Source organism: Halichoerus grypus, chromosome 3 (assembly GCF_964656455.1).
Source record: "Halichoerus grypus chromosome 3, mHalGry1.hap1.1, whole genome shotgun sequence".
In the NCBI taxonomy this organism is placed as follows: domain Eukaryota; kingdom Metazoa; phylum Chordata; class Mammalia; order Carnivora; family Phocidae; genus Halichoerus; species Halichoerus grypus.
The window spans coordinates 136,173,537-136,191,860 of NC_135714.1; the positions used below are offsets into that span (position 1 = coordinate 136,173,537).

The 18,324-nt window shown below is 42.7% G+C and overlaps 1 protein-coding gene across 4 annotated transcripts in view; it reads left to right on the forward strand.

Annotated features, from left to right (window-relative positions):
* The window catches only part of FNIP2 (folliculin interacting protein 2), a 137,848-nt gene that overhangs the window by 98,461 nt on the left and 21,063 nt on the right, over nt 1-18,324 (forward strand). For all 4 annotated transcript variants that reach the window (XM_078069367.1, XM_078069368.1, XM_078069369.1 and 1 more), the window contains 6 exons: nt 2,553-2,754; nt 3,080-3,168; nt 5,635-5,781; nt 5,896-6,062; nt 12,088-13,441; nt 14,364-14,520. In XM_078069367.1, the coding sequence (XP_077925493.1) occupies nt 2,553-2,754; nt 3,080-3,168; nt 5,635-5,781; nt 5,896-6,062; nt 12,088-13,441; nt 14,364-14,520 (2,116 nt within the window). The remainder of the gene's footprint in view (nt 1-2,552; nt 2,755-3,079; nt 3,169-5,634; nt 5,782-5,895; nt 6,063-12,087; nt 13,442-14,363; nt 14,521-18,324) is intronic.

Genomic DNA, 18,324 nt, shown 5'->3' on the forward strand with positions numbered 1-18,324 from the left:
TAATATAATACATAGATTCAGATTAAGTTCAAAGCTGACAAAAACAATTAGACTAAGCAGTCCTGATATCAATTATAGATTCTTGAGATGTACTTAAAAAATCATAGTTATTGCTTTATTTATGATCTTGAGGCAAAAATAATGTATGTAAATGCTTATTCATAAGTGTCAACAAAATTCTATTTGACTTTTTTGTAAGGAGAAAACTTAAGTGCATTGCAGGGGTCTTTCCCTGACTCGAAGTCCTGTCAGCTGATGTGATTGCTCCCAGCTATTTCCTTTCAGTGCTCCATCTGGCAGGATGCACCTGATGGCATGAAGACCAGCAGATGGATCAGACATGGGGCAGAGTCCCTGCTCCTTTCCAACATCCAGGAAATGAGCCTAGCTTAGAAGACAGAAACCCTGGGTTCTAGCTCCAACATTGTCACTAAGAAACTTTCTGTTCCTAAAGCAAGTTGATGAATCACTCTGCCTCAGTTCCACATTTGCAAAAAGGCCTGTGTACCTCTACATGGTGACTTGAGGGTGAGGAGATGTTGTAGTATTGGGTGCATACTCAAATGTTTTAAAACATTCTGAAACGTTCTTTCATTGTGGAATAATTTAAAGATATAATCACAGTACTGTGTGAACTGATTTATTCCAGTTTGTGTGGTTAATCCAAGACTACAGAATGAAGCCCAGTTGCTTTGGAATTCAGTAGAGAGAGAACAGTGAAGCGAATAAGAGCTCTCCACGCTATTGTAGCCATGGAAATTTTTCAGAAATGCAGTAGGTGGCACTCTCTGCTACGTTAAGACAGAGTTGGCTATTGTTTGTAAGAGAGATGAAGATGATGCAGAAACCTGCATAGGGTTAAGTGTTTATTACAGTTTCATTATTAAAGACCACATTGGCTGAAGATGAGTGGACTGAAACAGTCATTTTACTTTTGAAAAAGAAGAGAAATAGGAGATGCCAGACAACAAAAGGGTTACAAGAAAGTGTTGGCTCAGAGCTTCCTATATAAAATAGAAATAAACTGGTGCAAAAAACAAAGTTATAGTAGAGGTACTTTGGAAAAGAAGAGTATTTACCATATGAAATTTCATTGTATGAAACTAAGTAAAAGTCTTAAGAGAGGCTCAAGATTTTTTTTCTGATGAGCAGATGATTAGGATCTAGGAATTTTTCGGAAAATACAGTTGATGGTTTATTAGAATGCACAGCCTTTACAACAGCACCTGGAGATCATGTCCTGTCAGTGGCTTGTCTGTTAGTGAGAGCCTATTACTGATTTATCAACCACATCTACATCTCGGGGATCTCGCTTAAAGTTGAGAGAAACAATGGCGTATCCTTTCTGAGCTTAGAACAAGATGTCTGTCTCCTTTCCTTCAAAATAAAATGGCTTTCCTGACCATAAAACGTTTGATGTATGCCTGTTTTCAAAGATATGGAGATGTTTGAAATCACAGGAACATTATAGGCTGTGAGTAGTAGAGCACCAAGTAAGTTTAAGATCAGGAGTATAAAGGCCAACTGCCTTGAACCCTGCCAAGCGTAAGTAATTGTTTTGTGGTAATTTATGGTAAAGAAAACAGAGGAAGCAGTACCCTCCCGTCTTCGGCGGAGATGCCAGACTAAATGATGGAAGTTGGTGAGAAAGAGAAAGCTAATTGCATACCTCCTGTGTGCGGGGCAGGGAGCTTTCATGTGCAGGTATTATGTACTTTGCTTTTGGTATCTTTGTGCAAAAAAAAATTATTTTCAGTTTTGCTGTTAGTAGCTATGTGGTAGTCAATGCTGGTTTTTCAGAATAGTTTAGTAAGAGACAGGGTTAGGCCATATTTGTGAGTCTTACCCCTTAAGACAGATTGAGAACATATTGATAATTTACTGGCTTCATGATTCTCTCTTATCATAGAAGCAGAGTCTCTCAAAAGAATCTTAAGGGTTTTTTGTTTTGGGGTTTTTTTTTTTTGAGAATTTGACTACCCAGACGGGAGATATGTCTTTCTGCTTGGGGATTTCCCAGAGAGCTTAATCAATTGCATGGCTTAATCTGAGCATTTACTGGAGTTACTTCATCTAATGGTTTTAATAGCCTTGGGAAAGTAAGCCTCAACCACCAGTAAATTTCCAAACATGACGCACTGGTTAAACAGAATACCACAGGATCATTTCCCTTCTAAAGTTCCTATCTATTGGTATCTATCAACCAAAACAAAGGGCCTGTGTTTTGAGTGACCAGATGTGTCTCCCCCCTCCCTAAATACCACCGGTCTGATGTAAAATAATCCAAGGGAAAAAGACTAAGAGGGCATTTAAAGTTACTTTTAGGTTTTATTTAAGTTTCTTTTCATGTTGGAAAATACCATGTGGTAAGTTGATGTTTTCATTTTTCATGACAGAGAATTAGACAAGAGAAAGAATTGGAAGCAGACAAACTTGGTTGAGACTCTGAGTGGTCTGGGTTTGCTTTCTAAATGTCATCCCCTGGCATTACAGTTTATCCTCAGTGTGATTCTTTGATGCATGGCAACTTTTCCAACTTATTTTTCCTTTAGGTCGACAGATGAGACATTCAGCCTGGCTGAAGAAACGTGCAGTTCTAATCCAGCCATAGTTCGGAGGAAGAAAATTGCCATAAGCATCATCTTCTCTCTGTGTGAGAAAGAAGAAGCACAAAGGAATTTCCAGGACTTCTTTTTTTCTCATTTTCCCCTGTTTGAATCTCACATGAACAGGCTGAAGAGTGCCATTGAAAAGGTAATAAGAATGTAGTTCTAGTGTCAAATAGAGAAGTGATTATGGGGCTTTAAGGTGGTAGCATCTCATCGTTTAATGTATCAGATTACTTTTTTAGAGAAGTTTAATCGTCTACAACAGTAATAGACCCTTAGGCAGGTTGATATCAGATACCAGATACTAGAGTATTTTAGGAAAGGAGATCACTCTTTCCTGATGCCTTAAGTCATTACCACATTGAATGTTTTGGTTATAATACTATTTTATTAATAAAAGCCCAGTAGTAGACAGTTATAAAGGAATTTCTTCTCAGAGAGTAATTTGGTTTGTTTTCTCTTCCATGGAGGCCATGATCTCCTGCAGGAAGATAGCAGAATCAAGTCTCCGTGTCCAGTTCTATGTCAGCCGTCTGATGGAAGCTCTGGGAGAATTCAGGTACGTTGACAGTGTCTGGCAAATCCCAGAGGGTAAATTGATAAATGGCAGTAGCAGCGGCAGCCGTGGATCTAGGGATCATAGAAACCATCACTTGGAAGAATTGGGGGGCCTGCAGTTATTACCCACTTCAGCAACTCCTTCCCTCAAGATGGAAATCAAGACCAACCGGAGCAAAAAGTTTAGGTCACTGAGCACCGTGGAATCCACACTGCTGCCTGTCATCCAGTCTTCGATTGCTTTTAACAAGATGAATGGAGAAAACTAATGTTTAGGTGTTCATTACAAGCCTGTTCATTATTTCATGTCATCCTCACAAAAGCCTTAGGAGTAAGCACTGTTAACTAGCCCCATTTTACAGATGTGGAAACATGGGTTCAGGGCTGTTTATCCACAGCGTAGCTGGAGAGAGTGTATATGTCATATACAGACCTTCCAGTCTGCCAGGACAATCCTTGTTTATACCCAGTGTCCTCTCGTAAGTGTCCTGGTCTGAACACCAAATTATATGATCACCCTAGTGTATCTTCACTGTCAGTTTTTCATTCATGATCTTTGTACTCTGGAGTCCTATAGTCCTTGCTCCTAATATCTGGGTAAGAAGGTGTAGTGTAGTGGATGGGGTTCTCCTTCACCATGCTGAGCTGGGGTTCTCAGACCATTTCTTTGAGCCAGTTTCAATGGGTAGTGGAATCACATTCCAAATGGGTCATGAGCTAATGAGTTAAACTGTTATTCTGTAGCTGAAGGATAAAAATATTTTTTACAGTTCTTAGAATTTTAGAACATTTTTTTGATGTTTCATGTGAATTACATAATGCTTCTTGGAGCAAAATCCCCAGTAGTTTTGAACCCTGGGTTATGTATAAAGTACTCAGGTAACACATCAGTCATTATCTGGTGGTTAATGTTAAGACCTAAGTCATATAGTTGAGAAATAGTGTGAAGTTGTACTAGTTTAATGAAAGTATTAATTTTTCAGAGGTCCGGAATCTGAAAGTACAGAACCAGAGAGCCTCACTTGTTCATAGACAAGTCTTATTCTTATTTCAGCAATCTTCCCCTCCAGAAATGGTGACAAAGTAAAGTGTTGGCAATTGGAGACCTTAGCTTTTGTAAATAAATCCCAGTTCCATGTGACTGTCGCTTGTCATTGCTGCCTAACTAGGCAAATGTTTTTTGGTCAAGGTGGAATTCTAGTGCGTCTCAATTCTTCTAGGCACATGGCTAGAAATCATGTCAGAATATGTCTCAGCTCTCTTTATTTGGAGTGGATGTACTTTCCAGTGGAGATCCTAAGCTAAGTTAGTGTATTCTTTGGAAAAACACTTGAGTCATGAGCTTGCAATAGAGCCCTTGGTACCAGGTGTTGGGAGACCTGAAGTCTCATCCTGACCTTGTCGTTCAATGTTGTATGCAAGTAACTTAATTTCTCTAGGCCTGTTTCTGAATCTATAAAGTGATAGAGCTGTATTAGTCAGTTTTGCTAATAGCTTATAGTTCTAAGAATTTGATTCTGTTGGTCCATATAAAAACTCAGTATATATTATAGTGAAGAAGAGGCACTTAATGTAGTTTTTCCATCTGAAATGAGTAGAGTGCTTTGGTTTAGAGAACTAAAGCACCAACTGGAAATTGGGAGTGTTGAGTTGCCTTTGGTCACATTTTTTTTTTTTTTTAAGATTTTCTTTTATTTGAGAGAGAAAGAGCATGACAGGGGTAAGGGTCAGAAGGAGAAGCAGGCTCCCCCGCCGAGCAGGGAGCCCGACGCGGGACTTGATCCTGGGACTCCGGGATCATTGATCCAAGCTGAAGGCAGACACTTAACCAGCTGAGCCACCCAGGCACCCGCCTTTGGTCACATTTTTGATAGAGCATATACTTTCTTCCTTTATTTCTTTACTATAAAAACAGCTGTCAGGACGCCTGGGTGGCTCAATCGGTTAATCATCTGCCTTCGGCTCAGGTCATGATCCCAGGATCCTGGGATCGAGCCCTGCATTGGGCTCCCAGGGAGTCTGCTTCTCCCTCTGCCTCACACTCCCCCTGCTTGTGCTCGCTCACTTTCTCTGACAAATAAATAATAAAAATCTTTAAAAAAATAGCCGTAAAGTTCGGTACTAAATAAATTGCTTTAAAAATGAATATTTTATTTCAAGGGTTAGTATACCTTTTCTGTAAAGGGCCTCTGTCATAGCTCCTCAACTTTGCCATTACGCAAAAGCAGCGACAGATAATGTTTAGACAGATGAGCATGGCTGCATTCCAACAAAATGTTATTTACAAGAAAAATGGTGGTCAGATTTGGCTTGTGGATCATAGTTGGCTGATCCCTGACTTATATACTGCTTGAATCCCTAAGGGCTGCATAGATTCAGATTATTGTTTTCTTCTTTATTCCTTTATGCAGAGAAGATCCAAAATGATATCTGTGACAGTTTTGTGTATCCCTTCTCTTTTCTGTAGAGGAACGATCTGGAACTTATATTCTGTTCCAAGGATAGCTGAACCTGTATGGCTTACCATGATGTCCAGCACTTTGGAAAAAACCCAGCTCTGCCAGCGCTTTCTCAAGGAGTTTACACTTCTGATAGAACAGATCAGCAAAAACCAGTAAGCGTCAGCTCTCTAGAGCCTTGGCTGCAGCTTCCATGGCCAGTGGATGTGCTGCACGTGACATGCTGCTTCCTGCATTGATCATCTCGTATTTTCTCCCATTTCTCCAAGGTTTTTTGCTGCCTTACTGACTGCAGTGTTAACCTACCACCTGGCCTGGGTCCCGACCGTCATGCCTGTTGATCACCCTCCCATTAAAGCCTCAGAGAAACGCACCTCTCAGTCCGTGAACACACTGGCCAAAACACATCCATATAATCCTCTCTGGGCACAGCTGGGTTAGTACCTAATTTGGCTATTCAGAGTCTCTATGGGATGGAATGGAGAAAATGCTCGAGTTTTTTGTGGATATTGGCTCTCCATCCCGGCGATTCAGGAGTTGTCATGGGGCAGACAGAGAGTAGGAGATTGGCCCACAGATCCTAGTTGTGAGTCTCTGCGTTCCTCTCCCCGCTGCCGGCAGCTTTGTTCGGCTCGGCTGAAGCAGTAGTTGACCAGCGGCAGCTCAGCCCACAGCAGGGTTTCTTAAGCTCAGCATCATTGATGTTTGGACCAGATAATTCTTTGGGGGCAGGGTGGGGGGGTAGAGGGGACTGTCTTGTGCATTGTAGGATGTTTAGCAGCATCACTGGCCTCTGTTCACCAGCTCCCAGTGAAAACCCCCCTTCAGAGTTGTGACAGTCAAAAATGTCTCCAGACGTTGTTCTTGGGCAGCAAGACACTCCTGGCTGAGAACCACTGTTCTCTAGGATGGACTCGATAGGAAAAAAATAGGAGAAAAAAGAAAGTAGTGCATAATTTTACTACCTTTATAATTTTAGATTAAGTTAGGAACCTTGTCTTTCTCTACACTGCTTCCTTGCAATTAGTTGGTGATGTCTGTTTCCTTACAGCTTCGTACTTAGGCATGGCATAGGATCACCTAATGCTTTGGCGTAGTTGGTTATGGAATTTGGGACTTGTGACATCAAAGTGGCCTATTTGGGTTCATGTGCAGAACAGGTTTACTCTGGGACCTCTCCCTCATCAAACAGAGTGACAAAGTTATACTTGCTACTCACTCTGATCCAGATCCTGTGCTAGATGCCAGGGATACGGAGGTGGCAGATTTGTATTCAGACGATCACGAAACATCCTGCTTACTCCTTTGATAGGAGTGTGTAGAAGGATGCAAGAGAGAGACAGTATGGTATGAAGGGGGAAGAGCATGGGAGCTGGAGCCCGACTGCATAGATCAAATCCAGTCTCCGTGGGCAAGTGCCTTAACCTCTCTGTGCCTCAGTTTCTTCGTCTGTAAAATGGGATGATAGTAGCTCATGGTTGCTGTGGGAATTAGTTCTGCATAGAGTACTTTTGTCATTTACGCTGCTGGTGAAAATACTGACATTAGAGGGGCACCAGGAGACAGAGCGAAGGGATGGAGGGGATTTTCAAGGAAAGCATACTTGCAGAAATGTTAAAAGGACACTTTCAGAAGTACAGACTAGGGAGGTGCACTCTAATCTCAGAAAACAGCGTGTTATAATAACAATAATGAAAGCCGACACTGTGAGCAAGGCATTGTTTTTAGTGCTTTTTACGTGTATTAACTAATTAGATTCTCATTCTTATTGTCCTCATATTATAGATAATAAAGATGTCTTGCCCTTGTGTCCTGTATGTAAGAAAGAGAAAACATGTCTCACAGATAGGGGGATAATGGGTACATGTTAAATGAATTGATTAAAGAATTTATGGATGTTAGGAACAGATTTAACACAACCAGTCAGTACTGAGCTCAGAAAAGAACTCAGAGCGTGCCTCACTCTGGGTTATAGTTTCGGGGAGAACGGAGCATTGTTCTTGTTATGGAACAACAGTCTTTAAAAAATGTAGTATCATTAAGTGGCAAAGGGAAGGGGGCTTGATATTAAGGAAACGTGGTGTTTCATGCTGCCTGGTCGCCCATTTAAAAACAATGCTAATTAAGCAGTTTGCCCTTAATTAGATAAATGTATTTATAATTAGACATGCTTCTCATTTGAAATTTAACTAATTGAGAGCCATTAATTCCTGGTGTTAAGTATAACAAGGCCAAGTCCCTTCCCATGGGCTCACAGTCATGTAGTAGATCGTGTATTATTTTTTTAAAGATTTTATTTATTTATTTATTTATTTTTATTTTTTATTTTTATTTATTTATTTATTTATTAAACAGAGCATGAGCACACTCACTCATGAATGGAGAGGGAGGGGCAGAGGGAGAGAGAGAATCCCAAGCAGACTCCCCACTGAGCTCCAAGCCCCAGGAGCTGAAATCAAGAGTAGAACGCTTAACCACCTGAGCCACCCAGGCATCCCAGTAGGTCACGTATTATTGAAAGTCTCCAATCCTCCCCACCCCCAGACAATCCAGCTGGGGTCTGGCTGTTGACAGAGCAGTGTGAGAGGGGCTGAGACCCTAGCACAGACTCATGTGATAGCTTCGTAAAGCCAAATGTAAATGACGGTTGAGTTTCCATTATTACAGAAAATCAAGCGGCTTCAGTAATTTGACAGGGGAGCCACTTCCAATTATTATTATTTTCATTAAATATTTACCAAGTCGCAGTAAATATAAATTTCTGGGAATATACGACGATGTGGATGTAATTTTAATCGAGGTTCCTAAGTAATAGAAAGGGCTTTATCTTGAATTATTTCAAAGGCTTATCTGAGCGCTTGCCAGGACCGGTACCAGTGCTGTGCCCACGTCTGCCTGGCTCCCTGGCACTCCCAGGAAGGGAGGAGAGAAGCTGAAAGCAGCTAGCCCTTGAGCCCTTCACAAAGTAACCCTTCCCTGGCTTACTCCTCACCTCTGCCTCACTCTACACATGGGCTCTCTAAACGGATTACTAGCCATTGGTGGGTTGTGGAAGCAATTTAGTGGGTCAAAAAAGCATTTAGAAGGGTCAGTATAGTAGAAAATATCAGTGACACATACACTGTTTTGTAAAATGTTTCTTTCAGAGGGTGAGTGAGGCTGCAGTATAAATGCATTTCTCTCTCAGGATGGGTAGGCGTAGTTTGAAAGCCACTTTCTTTCACCACTGATTGAAGGAGTTCCATGTGGGTCTCTTTTATGACACTAATGACCTCAAGAATTTGTGGAAATGAAAAGCAGCTTTTCTCCTCATAAAACATTTGGGGTCGTCGGTTTAAATTAATACAAGTAAAAATGTCTGAAATATCTTCATTTTCTTTTCTCCTAAAGTTTAAATTGTATTTTTCAGAATGCAGGGGAATTAGACTACAAATCGATAAAAAAAAAAAAAAAAAAGAGAAAATTCCTACCTGCTCAGAAATTAAACAACCCATTTAAATAAAACCCAAAAGCCAAAGAAGATTTCACAAGAGAAATTAGAAGATAATTTGAACCAAATAATAATAAAGATACAATAAATTACCATGTGTGGGATTGGGGAAACACTGGGAACTTCATAGCATATACACATTTATTAGAAGGTCATCTAGGAGTAAGTGGCCCTTCAAAAAATTTTGTCTCAGTTTCTCCCTCTGTCTCTCTTCTGCCTCCATATTCCCCACCTCTCCCACCCTCTCCGTTTACCACCCGCTCTTCACAGTGCTCCTAAGTTCTCAGTTTCTCAGCTTTCTAGTTTCTATCTTTTCACCGTCCCCTCGATACTTTTTCTCATCCCCCTCTCCGTCCCCCTCTGTAGGTGTCCCCCTCACTGCTTTGCTTACCTCGTCCACCTCTTTTTGCTTCTCTCAGGTTCTCTGCTGTTAGTAGCTCTCCACCGCCCACCTCATCTCTTTCTCCTTCTAACCCTTTTCTCTATCTTGCCCTCCTCCTTCTGGAATCCTCTCTCTGTTCTCTGGGCTGGCTATGTCTCTTCCTCCCTGTCTCTTCCTCCGCCTGCTCTTCGCTCCTTCTCGCTCCTTCTCGCTCCTTCTCGCTCCTTCTCGCTCCTTCTCACTCCTCACTCCTTCCTGCTGGTGCCCTTTTGTCTACTTCCCTTCAGGAATCTCCTTTCCCCACACCCAGCGCCCTTCCTACTTCCCTGCACACTCTGCCTTCAGCCTCTCTCTTTCACCTGCAGATACTCTTTTTACCCCTTTTTCCCCCTCCATCTTCCTCTCATTTTCTCTCTTTTTAAAAGTTATTTCTAAAAGATTTTATTATTTATTTGTGAAAGAGAGAGAGAACGCACAGGGCAGGCAGAGGGAGAAGCAGGCTCCCCACGGAGCAAGGAGCCCAATGCAGGGACTTGATCCCAGATCCCAGGACTCCAGGATCATGACCTGAGCCGAAGGCAGATGCTTAACCAACTGAGCCACCCAGGCATCCCTTAAATTTATATTTTAAATTGTGGTTTTAAAAAAAGCCCAGATCATAACATTTGCCATCTTAACCATTTCTAAGTTCAGTAGTGTTGTCTGTTCTCGCTGTTGTGCAACTTCTTCATTTTGTAAAATTATACTCATGAAAACCAAGGAATTTACTTTAAAATTAGTAGCTTTGTCAGCCCGGAGACTCAAATAATTGTCTTCCAGTTCAGGATCCTGTAAATCTTTAGTATTATAGGTCTATTATTTTAATGATGCATTATTTTACGAAGGTTGACCCTAAAATAAAGGCACGGTTTCCACACACATTGCTGTCATTACTTTATATAGTTTAAATTATTATAAATTATATTTTTAATAGCATTCCTTGTTTTCTTTTTTCCATTTATGAGTATTAAAATGTACAAAGCAGATGTTAACTGCATTGCTGAAAAATAATATTGTCATTCTGAGTGGCCTTTCTTTCCTCTGTGGTTTTTTTGTACCAGGTTTCAGATACGTAGTGGTGATCTTCTTTGTTAGCATTGAGACTGATTGAACAGCATGCCCCGTGGAGTCCCGAGATGACTCTGACACCTTGCAGCAATAAGCAGTCAGGAAAGTTTTCTCAAACAGAAGTACTCGTCCTAGCATCAGACGATAGTCCTGAGCTATTCTTTTGGATTCTTGACTTGTCGGTTGTAAAAGCCTCAAAGATAAAGCTCTGTTAGTCTGTAGTCTTTTTTTATAGCGAGGATCCTTTAAAGGCAGCTGTGTTCTGCCCTTTGTGTGTCATCAGGAGCAGTAGCCTTACACGGGGGAGTACTTCCTGATGGTTCCCATCACCTTTTCCTGTCTTAATCTATCGATTTAATTAGTTTTATCTAGTATATCCCCTTATAAAAATGCATTCCCTCCTCTCCAGATACATTCCTCAGATGAGTTCTAACTTCCCGAGTTCTTATTTATAACTGTACCCGTGTACCTCCTCTCCTTTATTTGGTATCTTTTCAAGTTTTGATTTAGTCCAGCCTTCTGATTATTCCCATAATGGTTTCTAACTCAGGGTTGGTTATACAGAGACACAAACACGTAGCATTGTGCCTACACAGTCAGTAAATGGTGGCTTTTTGTTATAATTGTCAGTGTTATTATCGAAGTATCAAATGTACAACTTACCAAATGTAATAAGCAGATTATAAAATGCAATAATTTCAATAGGCACTTAAATACTTTCCGTGAAAAGCTTACACTGCTGGGCTCATTGACACATTTGCCCTTACTTGGCCTTCTTCCACCTTTAAACTAAATTTTTGTGGTTCATTAGGTAGTTTTTAATCAGCCTGTCAGGATATAACTTATGGGACATACTTTCATCCAGTAGAATTTTCATGTGAAGTAATAGGAAATAGATTCATTTTTCATGACTAAGTGATTTCTTCTTGTTAATCAGATTGATTCTAGTTGGGGTGTGTGTGTGTGTGTGTGTGTGTATTGAGGGAATTCTGAGCAGACCATGTCATTAAGTATTTTGAATTGATTCACTGCACTTTTGTTCATAGATCCCTGAACTTGGATTTTGCCCCAAGGCCTATTGTCCTGGGATTCTTCTGGGGGGGGAAAAAAATCTCATCATTCTAATTTCTAAGATACAGTATTTGATTTGGCCCCATATTGAGGCTGCTGGCTTTCGTGGGAGCTGGCCAGCCCAGTGAGCGGCCTGGGAAGACCTGACAAGCACAGGGAGGGCTGTGTACACCAGGTACACCTGTGCCCCGAGAGTGGCGGGCCTCAGCCTTCCCAGGCACACTTCCCATTAGAGAGGCAAAACTAAAACGTGGGCATTACTAGGAATTACCTTTTTGCCTCAGTTAGGTGTGTGAAGAAGCAGCTCTAATTTGAGAGTGTAAGTCGTCTGTCCTTCTCTCATAAAAGCTGACATATCCATGACGTGTCTTGCCCCAGACGACTTTGTCTTTGTGTCTCTTTTGCTCTTAGGTGATCTTTACGGAGCCATTGGCTCTCCAGTGAGGCTGACTCGCACCGTCGTGGTGGGGAAGCAGAAGGATTTGGTCCAACGCATACTTTACGTCCTGACCTACTTTCTCCGTTGCTCTGAGCTGCAAGAGAACCAGCTGACCTGGAGTGGGAGTCACGGTGAAGGTGACCAAGTGTTAAATGGGAGCAACATCACCACAGCCTTGGAGAGGGGAGAGGTAGAGGAGTCTGAGTATGTGGTGGTCACGGTGAGAAGTGAGCCTGCTCTCCTTCCCCCTATCCTGCCACCTACTATGGCCGAGGGAAGGAGCCCCAGGCCTGAGGGGCTGGGTGTGTCACCAGAGGGCACTGACATTAGAGACCTGTGTTCCAAACCTGACAAAGAAGGACACAAAAGGCCAGAGCAGAGTTCTCAGGTCTGCAGCATGGGATTCCAAGAGCCAGCCTTGGACAACTCTTGGAAACCTCAGGGCACATTTTGTGGGGAGGAAGAAAGTGAAAACGAGGCACCACGAGATGGCTCTTCAAGACTCTCCAGCTGTGAGGGGCTGGAGGCTGGAGTGAAGATCAGCCAGCAGACTGTCAGTGAGGACTTGAAAGGGGAGATGCCTACGAAACTCGCAGACCGGTCAGCAGCCTGGCCTTGCCCTGACAGACATTCCTGGGAGAAACCCCCCTTAGAGAAGGTCACTTTCCAAATTGGAAGTTCCGTATCTCCAGAGTCTGACTTTGAAAGCCGCACAAAAAAAATGGAGAAGCGGCTAACGGCCTGTAGACAATATCCAGAGTTAGCCTGCCATCCCTCGGCTAAGTCTGGGACGGCCGCTGACGTGCCTCAGGACCCGCAGGTTTCTAGGTGCTCCTTCACACCCGGTTTCCAGAAGAATGTCCACTGTCCTCAGAGTCCATCTTGTGAGAGGGATGAAGGTGCATTTGAGAGGGATTTTGCTGAGGACAGAGGCATGAAAACCGAGGTGGTAGCAGATGCTGCTGGGCAGCCCGACCCGTCTGCTGACTCACTGGCACCTGACAACAGTGAGGCAGGAACTGGAGTGAGGATGCTGGAGAAAACAAGACGTTTGCCTTTGAAGGATGCAGAAGGCCCTTTGCTACAGCCTTTTCCAAGCAGGTGTGCACAGCAGGACTCTGGCTTCTCGGGCACTGCAGATGTCCCCTGTGGGGATGCCAACAGGAAGGCCAACTTCAGGATGGAAGGAGACATTCCCAGAAACGAAAGCTCAGATAGCGCTCTTGGAGACAGTGACGAGGAAGCGTGTGCTTCAGCCTCGCTGAATCTGGAGCACAGCGATGACCGGACTGAAGGGTCCTTGGAAGTGGAGCTGCCTCTGCCAAGGTAACACTGGCCGGTCGGGAAGCCAAGGGAACTGGGTTTGAATACTGTTTTCCCGACGTCACCCGCATGGACACATGAGGTACTGTCAGCCGTTTCACACATAATGCCTTTTTTTCCTCTTGAGTATGAGCAGTGTTACCAACCCGATGCACACAGCTTCAAGCCCGCGCTTTCTCCCGGGATGATCAGTGGCCCTAGTGCATCTGAGCTCTCTGAGTGAGGAGGCAACTTGTTGTCTTTGCAACTCTTGTGACATTTTGGGAAGCTAAAGGATACCGTGGAGGCGGTGGTGGTGGGGAGCAGGGATTTTAATTTTCTGTCATTGGAGTGGAAGTTAGATGGCTGGCAGCAGATGCCTTGCATGGGAGGTGGTGTATTACCCTCACCATGTGGCTTCTCTCCTGCAGGTCAGAGCAGCAGGAAGTGGTTGGGAAACAACACCTCTTCCTTAACACTCCATCAGGTTGATTATTTGGTCTGTGATGACTGAAAGCGGTAATTAGAGGTTTCTTCTGTTCTTCTGCACTGTCGTGGGCACCACCCTGTGCAGATGTGTCGAGTTCCTAAAGCCAGGTTTTTGGCAAGATTCCCCCCCACCCCAGTAGACTTTCTCTCTCTTCACTCTCTTGGTGCAGACCACCTGGTAGATGTTTGATATGAGGTTCAAGAACAAACTCATAACCGGCCATCAGAACACTGGTTTTTCTACCCTTCCATCCAAAAAAAAAAAAAAAGGTCTTTTTTTCCTCTTCCAACCCCCTTCCTTTTCCCACTTCGATGATCCACTTCCTGGAGGACTGGTGAAGTGGACCACCCTGAATCGATTTTTCTTACCTGTGTTCCTGGGGTTTTTGTTCCAGTTGTAATGCAAGAAGGGAGTACATCTTTAATTGTGTATTCTAATGGACTGATATCGTTTTAGGTCTCAGAGCATCAGCAACCCAAATGTAAGAAACTTTGGCCGCTCACTTCTGGCAGGTTATTGCCCCACGTACATGCCTGATCTGGTGCTTCATGGGACCAGCAGCGACGAGAAGCTGAAGCAGTGTCTGGTGGCCGATCTTGTCCACACAGTCCATGTAAGTGATCCCAGCTTGGAGCCCCTGGCTGCTGACAAGATGTCAGCCAGGGTCTTGACCAGCAACAGGTGTTTAGACCGAAGAGTGTGTAATTACGGGATTGTTTCTAGCGATGCGGGCAAGGGCTGGTGAAGTACCCGGGGGTTAGCGACAGCTGGAAGCTATGAACACACCTGGGCCTGAAGGATAAGTGGGGTGCAGTGGCACCGGTGCTGTGGAGAGCTGGGGCTGGAGGAGGGGCCAGGCCACATGGCGACCCGAGCACGGAGGAGCTCTTCTGTCCTTCCCATTGGCTGAGCTCTTCTGTCCTTCCCGTTGGCTGAGCCCAGCTGGAAGCCAGAGAGCAAGGTCAAAACTGATGCAGATACAGTCCCAAGATCCACAGAGGTCAGCCTCCTGGGGCCGGCACAGGACAGAGAAGGGCAGAGTGTGGATCTGGAGGGCACATAGGCTGGGCAAAATAGAATAAACAGCACAGATGGTGACAATTATATGCCGTCACGGGGAGGACCGAAGAGATGTCACATATGGTTTGCTTTTTATCCGATCCTTACAAGTTCCTAAGAGTAATTTATTTTAACTGATTTGTCATTAAGTTCGCTTTGATGGCTGCACGAGGATGACTGTATAAAGATTAACAAGTCTTACTGGAAGATTGCCTCGTGGCTGCCGTTAAGTGCTTTTCCGCTATCTGCAGCGTGACAGGAACTGAGCAGTTAAGGAAACTGTGTCAGTCTGATGGGCCTGTTTTTAATTGAGCTGCTATTGGGCAGATGTGCAAAAATAGATGTTGTGCATTGGAAACATATTGTGACTTGTGCAATAGGGAAAGTCCTCACTGCATTAAGAAAATTGGAATTTGGCTTTGTTACCTACCTCCTTACCCAACAAGTATTTTGTGAGAGGTGGAGCAGAAGGCACTGTATGTTATCTTTGGCCCTCAGTATCTCCTCTGTGAAGACTAAACATGCATCAGACACAGGCTAAACAGGCTGAAGGTATTTGTGTGAAATGGGAAGAAGAGCTCAGTAGTGAAGCAGATGTCCTCATAAACTCCCCTGAATGGGGAGGGAGAAGAGATGGGGAAGGGGTGCTTGGAAGCTGGGAAGGCCAGTCCAGTGTATACATTTATACCCAAACATTCCTAACCCCACCCTGCTTTGTGGTCGGACACCACCCCTCACCAGGATATTCCAGGAATGAAGCTATGAAGTTGCTTTCTTCTCTTGTAAAGAATGTCATAACATTTTATTTTCATAGTCGTAATCAACACTGTATCCTTGTTTATCACATCAGAGGTCCCTACGTCAGTGACATTAGAGTAAGAACAGTGTCCTCATTGAGTGATAACTATGTAGGTTGTCGTAAACCATGGAAGTCTCAGTGATGTTAGAGACTCGCATACATTTTGTAGCCATCGGTAGCATTAAGGCAGGGAAGTAGAGGCCTTCTTTTCCTTTTCTATCAGCAATCTGTGTGTTTATATCCATATATGCAAAACCTGTGGGGTTTTTCTTTTTGTTCTGCTGTCCGTTTGATTTGTAAGAATATTGGCGTTATGGGGCGCCTGGGTGGCTCAGTCGGTTAAGCGTCCGACTCTTGGTTTCAGCTCAGGTCATGATCTCAGGGTCATGGGATTGAGCCCTGCCCTGCTTTGGGCTCCACACTCAGCGGGGAGTCTGCTTCCTTCTCGTCCCTCTCCCTCTGCCCCTCTACCCCACCCCTGCTTGTACTCTCTCTTTCTTTCTCTCGCTCTCAAATAAATAAAATCTTCTTGAAAAGAAAAAAAAAAAAGAACATTGGTGTTCTTGCTTGTTGGACCCTATGAAGCCCTGTGTTCAGCTTCTGACAGAGGTGCCAGGAGATCGAGTGTGAGCTGGGGCAGGTTGTATTCAGTACCATTGATCTTACCAGCTTGGGGGTTGGGGGGGTTTGTTGCCCAAATGCCCTAGACTTGCTTACTTACCTCTATGGAAATATCATTAATTGATTTATAACCCTCCTTGAACTTACTTGTAAAACCATTTATGACTTTTTTTAATATTTTCCATAGGCTGACAGTTTCCAATTTTTTGTATATTAGGTTTTAATGGTGACCATTGAGCTCTATAATTGTTATATTTGAAAAAAACAAATCCATGTTTCCTCTATTAGTACTCTTAAAGATTTTTCATATATCATTTTCCCTTCCTTTCAGAAGTAGTGTTTTCACACTGTAGGCTTTTCTCATTTCTTTAGACTATGCAATCACCCTGAGATCGAAATTTATTAAGCGTAATAACCTATATTGTGTCAAATTGTGGGCACATCCAAAGTGCAGCCATGCATGGGTGTTAATAGGAAATTGCAAAGGGTTCATAAAAATATCTTTGGAAATTTAATACATTCAGAATGTATCCAATTAGCATTAGTAGATTTCTAATGTCACTTGGCACATTTATCATTATGAATTTTGCTTTTGAAGTAGTGTTCCATTTAAACTGCCTCTCAGATTGGGACTCTGGTCTGTGACAGTGTTTAAATAAAAATAACCTTACTTTCAACTGCCATTTACACATATTTGTTGAAAAATAAATTAGGGTGTTTTTTTTTTTTAGACATTCTATTGAATTTACTGCTCTGTAAAGTCTAGTAATTATTTAAATTCTTGAGTATGTTGCCAGAAAAGGAAGCAAAGATCCAAGAACAAAAATACATGACCACAGTTAGAGCTGAAATAATAACTTGTTGAGGAAGAATAGATTGGGATAAATTGCTTTACTTAATTTGCTTTCAAAAACCTATTTTTTGGACATTAATAATTTTTAGTGTTCATGCGAGACTTCATTGGGCTTTGATACTCATAATCATTTTTAGTGAAGGATTTTTATTAACTGTTTAAAAGCAATTGATTTAAGTTATTGATCTATTTTCTAGACCTGTGCACATAAGCGGATTTTAAAATCTGTCTTACGTAAATGTGCGCTTTTATAACCATGGTGGATGAGTTCATGGAATTTCTTCTCTCATTGAGGGGTTGCATTCTAGAGCTTCCAATACTAAGAATTTATTTATTTATTTATTTATTTATTTATTTGAGATTTTATTTATTTATTTGACAGAGAACGAAACAGCAAGAGAGGGAACACAAGCAGGGGGAGTGGGAGAGGGAGAAGCAGGCTTCCCACCGAGTAGGGAGCCCAATGCGGGGCTCGATGCGGGGCTCGATCCCAGGACCCTGGGATCATGACCTGAGCCAAAGGCAGACGCTTAACGACTAAGCCACCCAAGCACCCCTAAGAATTTATTTTTATGCAGTTTCCTTATTCTGGTCTCATTAAAGGAAAGATATATTAACTTTATTTCCATTTTTATTATTGGCTTTTCCATAACAAGATTGTGATGGTCTTTAAATATTTAAACACATGTTCTTGTTTAATCCATATACTACCTCTTTTCTGTCATTTCAACTGTTTCTCTGTCTCCTGGCATGTAGATTATACAGCTGCCTTTTATTAGGCTAAAGTAATATTTAGTTTCACTTTTTTCTCCCTGCCATATCTAACTATGCATTCTTTCTCTGTTTTCCTTTTGACTTTAAATGTTAAAGTGGGAGAGAGAGTGTGAGAGAGCCAGCTTCAGGCTGTACCTATGACCCTCAAGTAGCTTTTCCTCTCTTTTTTCCTCCTGTGTGCTTGCCTGCCCGTGAATACTGCTGCCCAGGGCGATGTTAGGGCTATTAAATTATGGGGTAGTGGGGAAGGAGCACTGATTTAGCATTGATGGCTTGGGTTCAAGTCTTAGTGTTCCCACTCATTTGCTGAT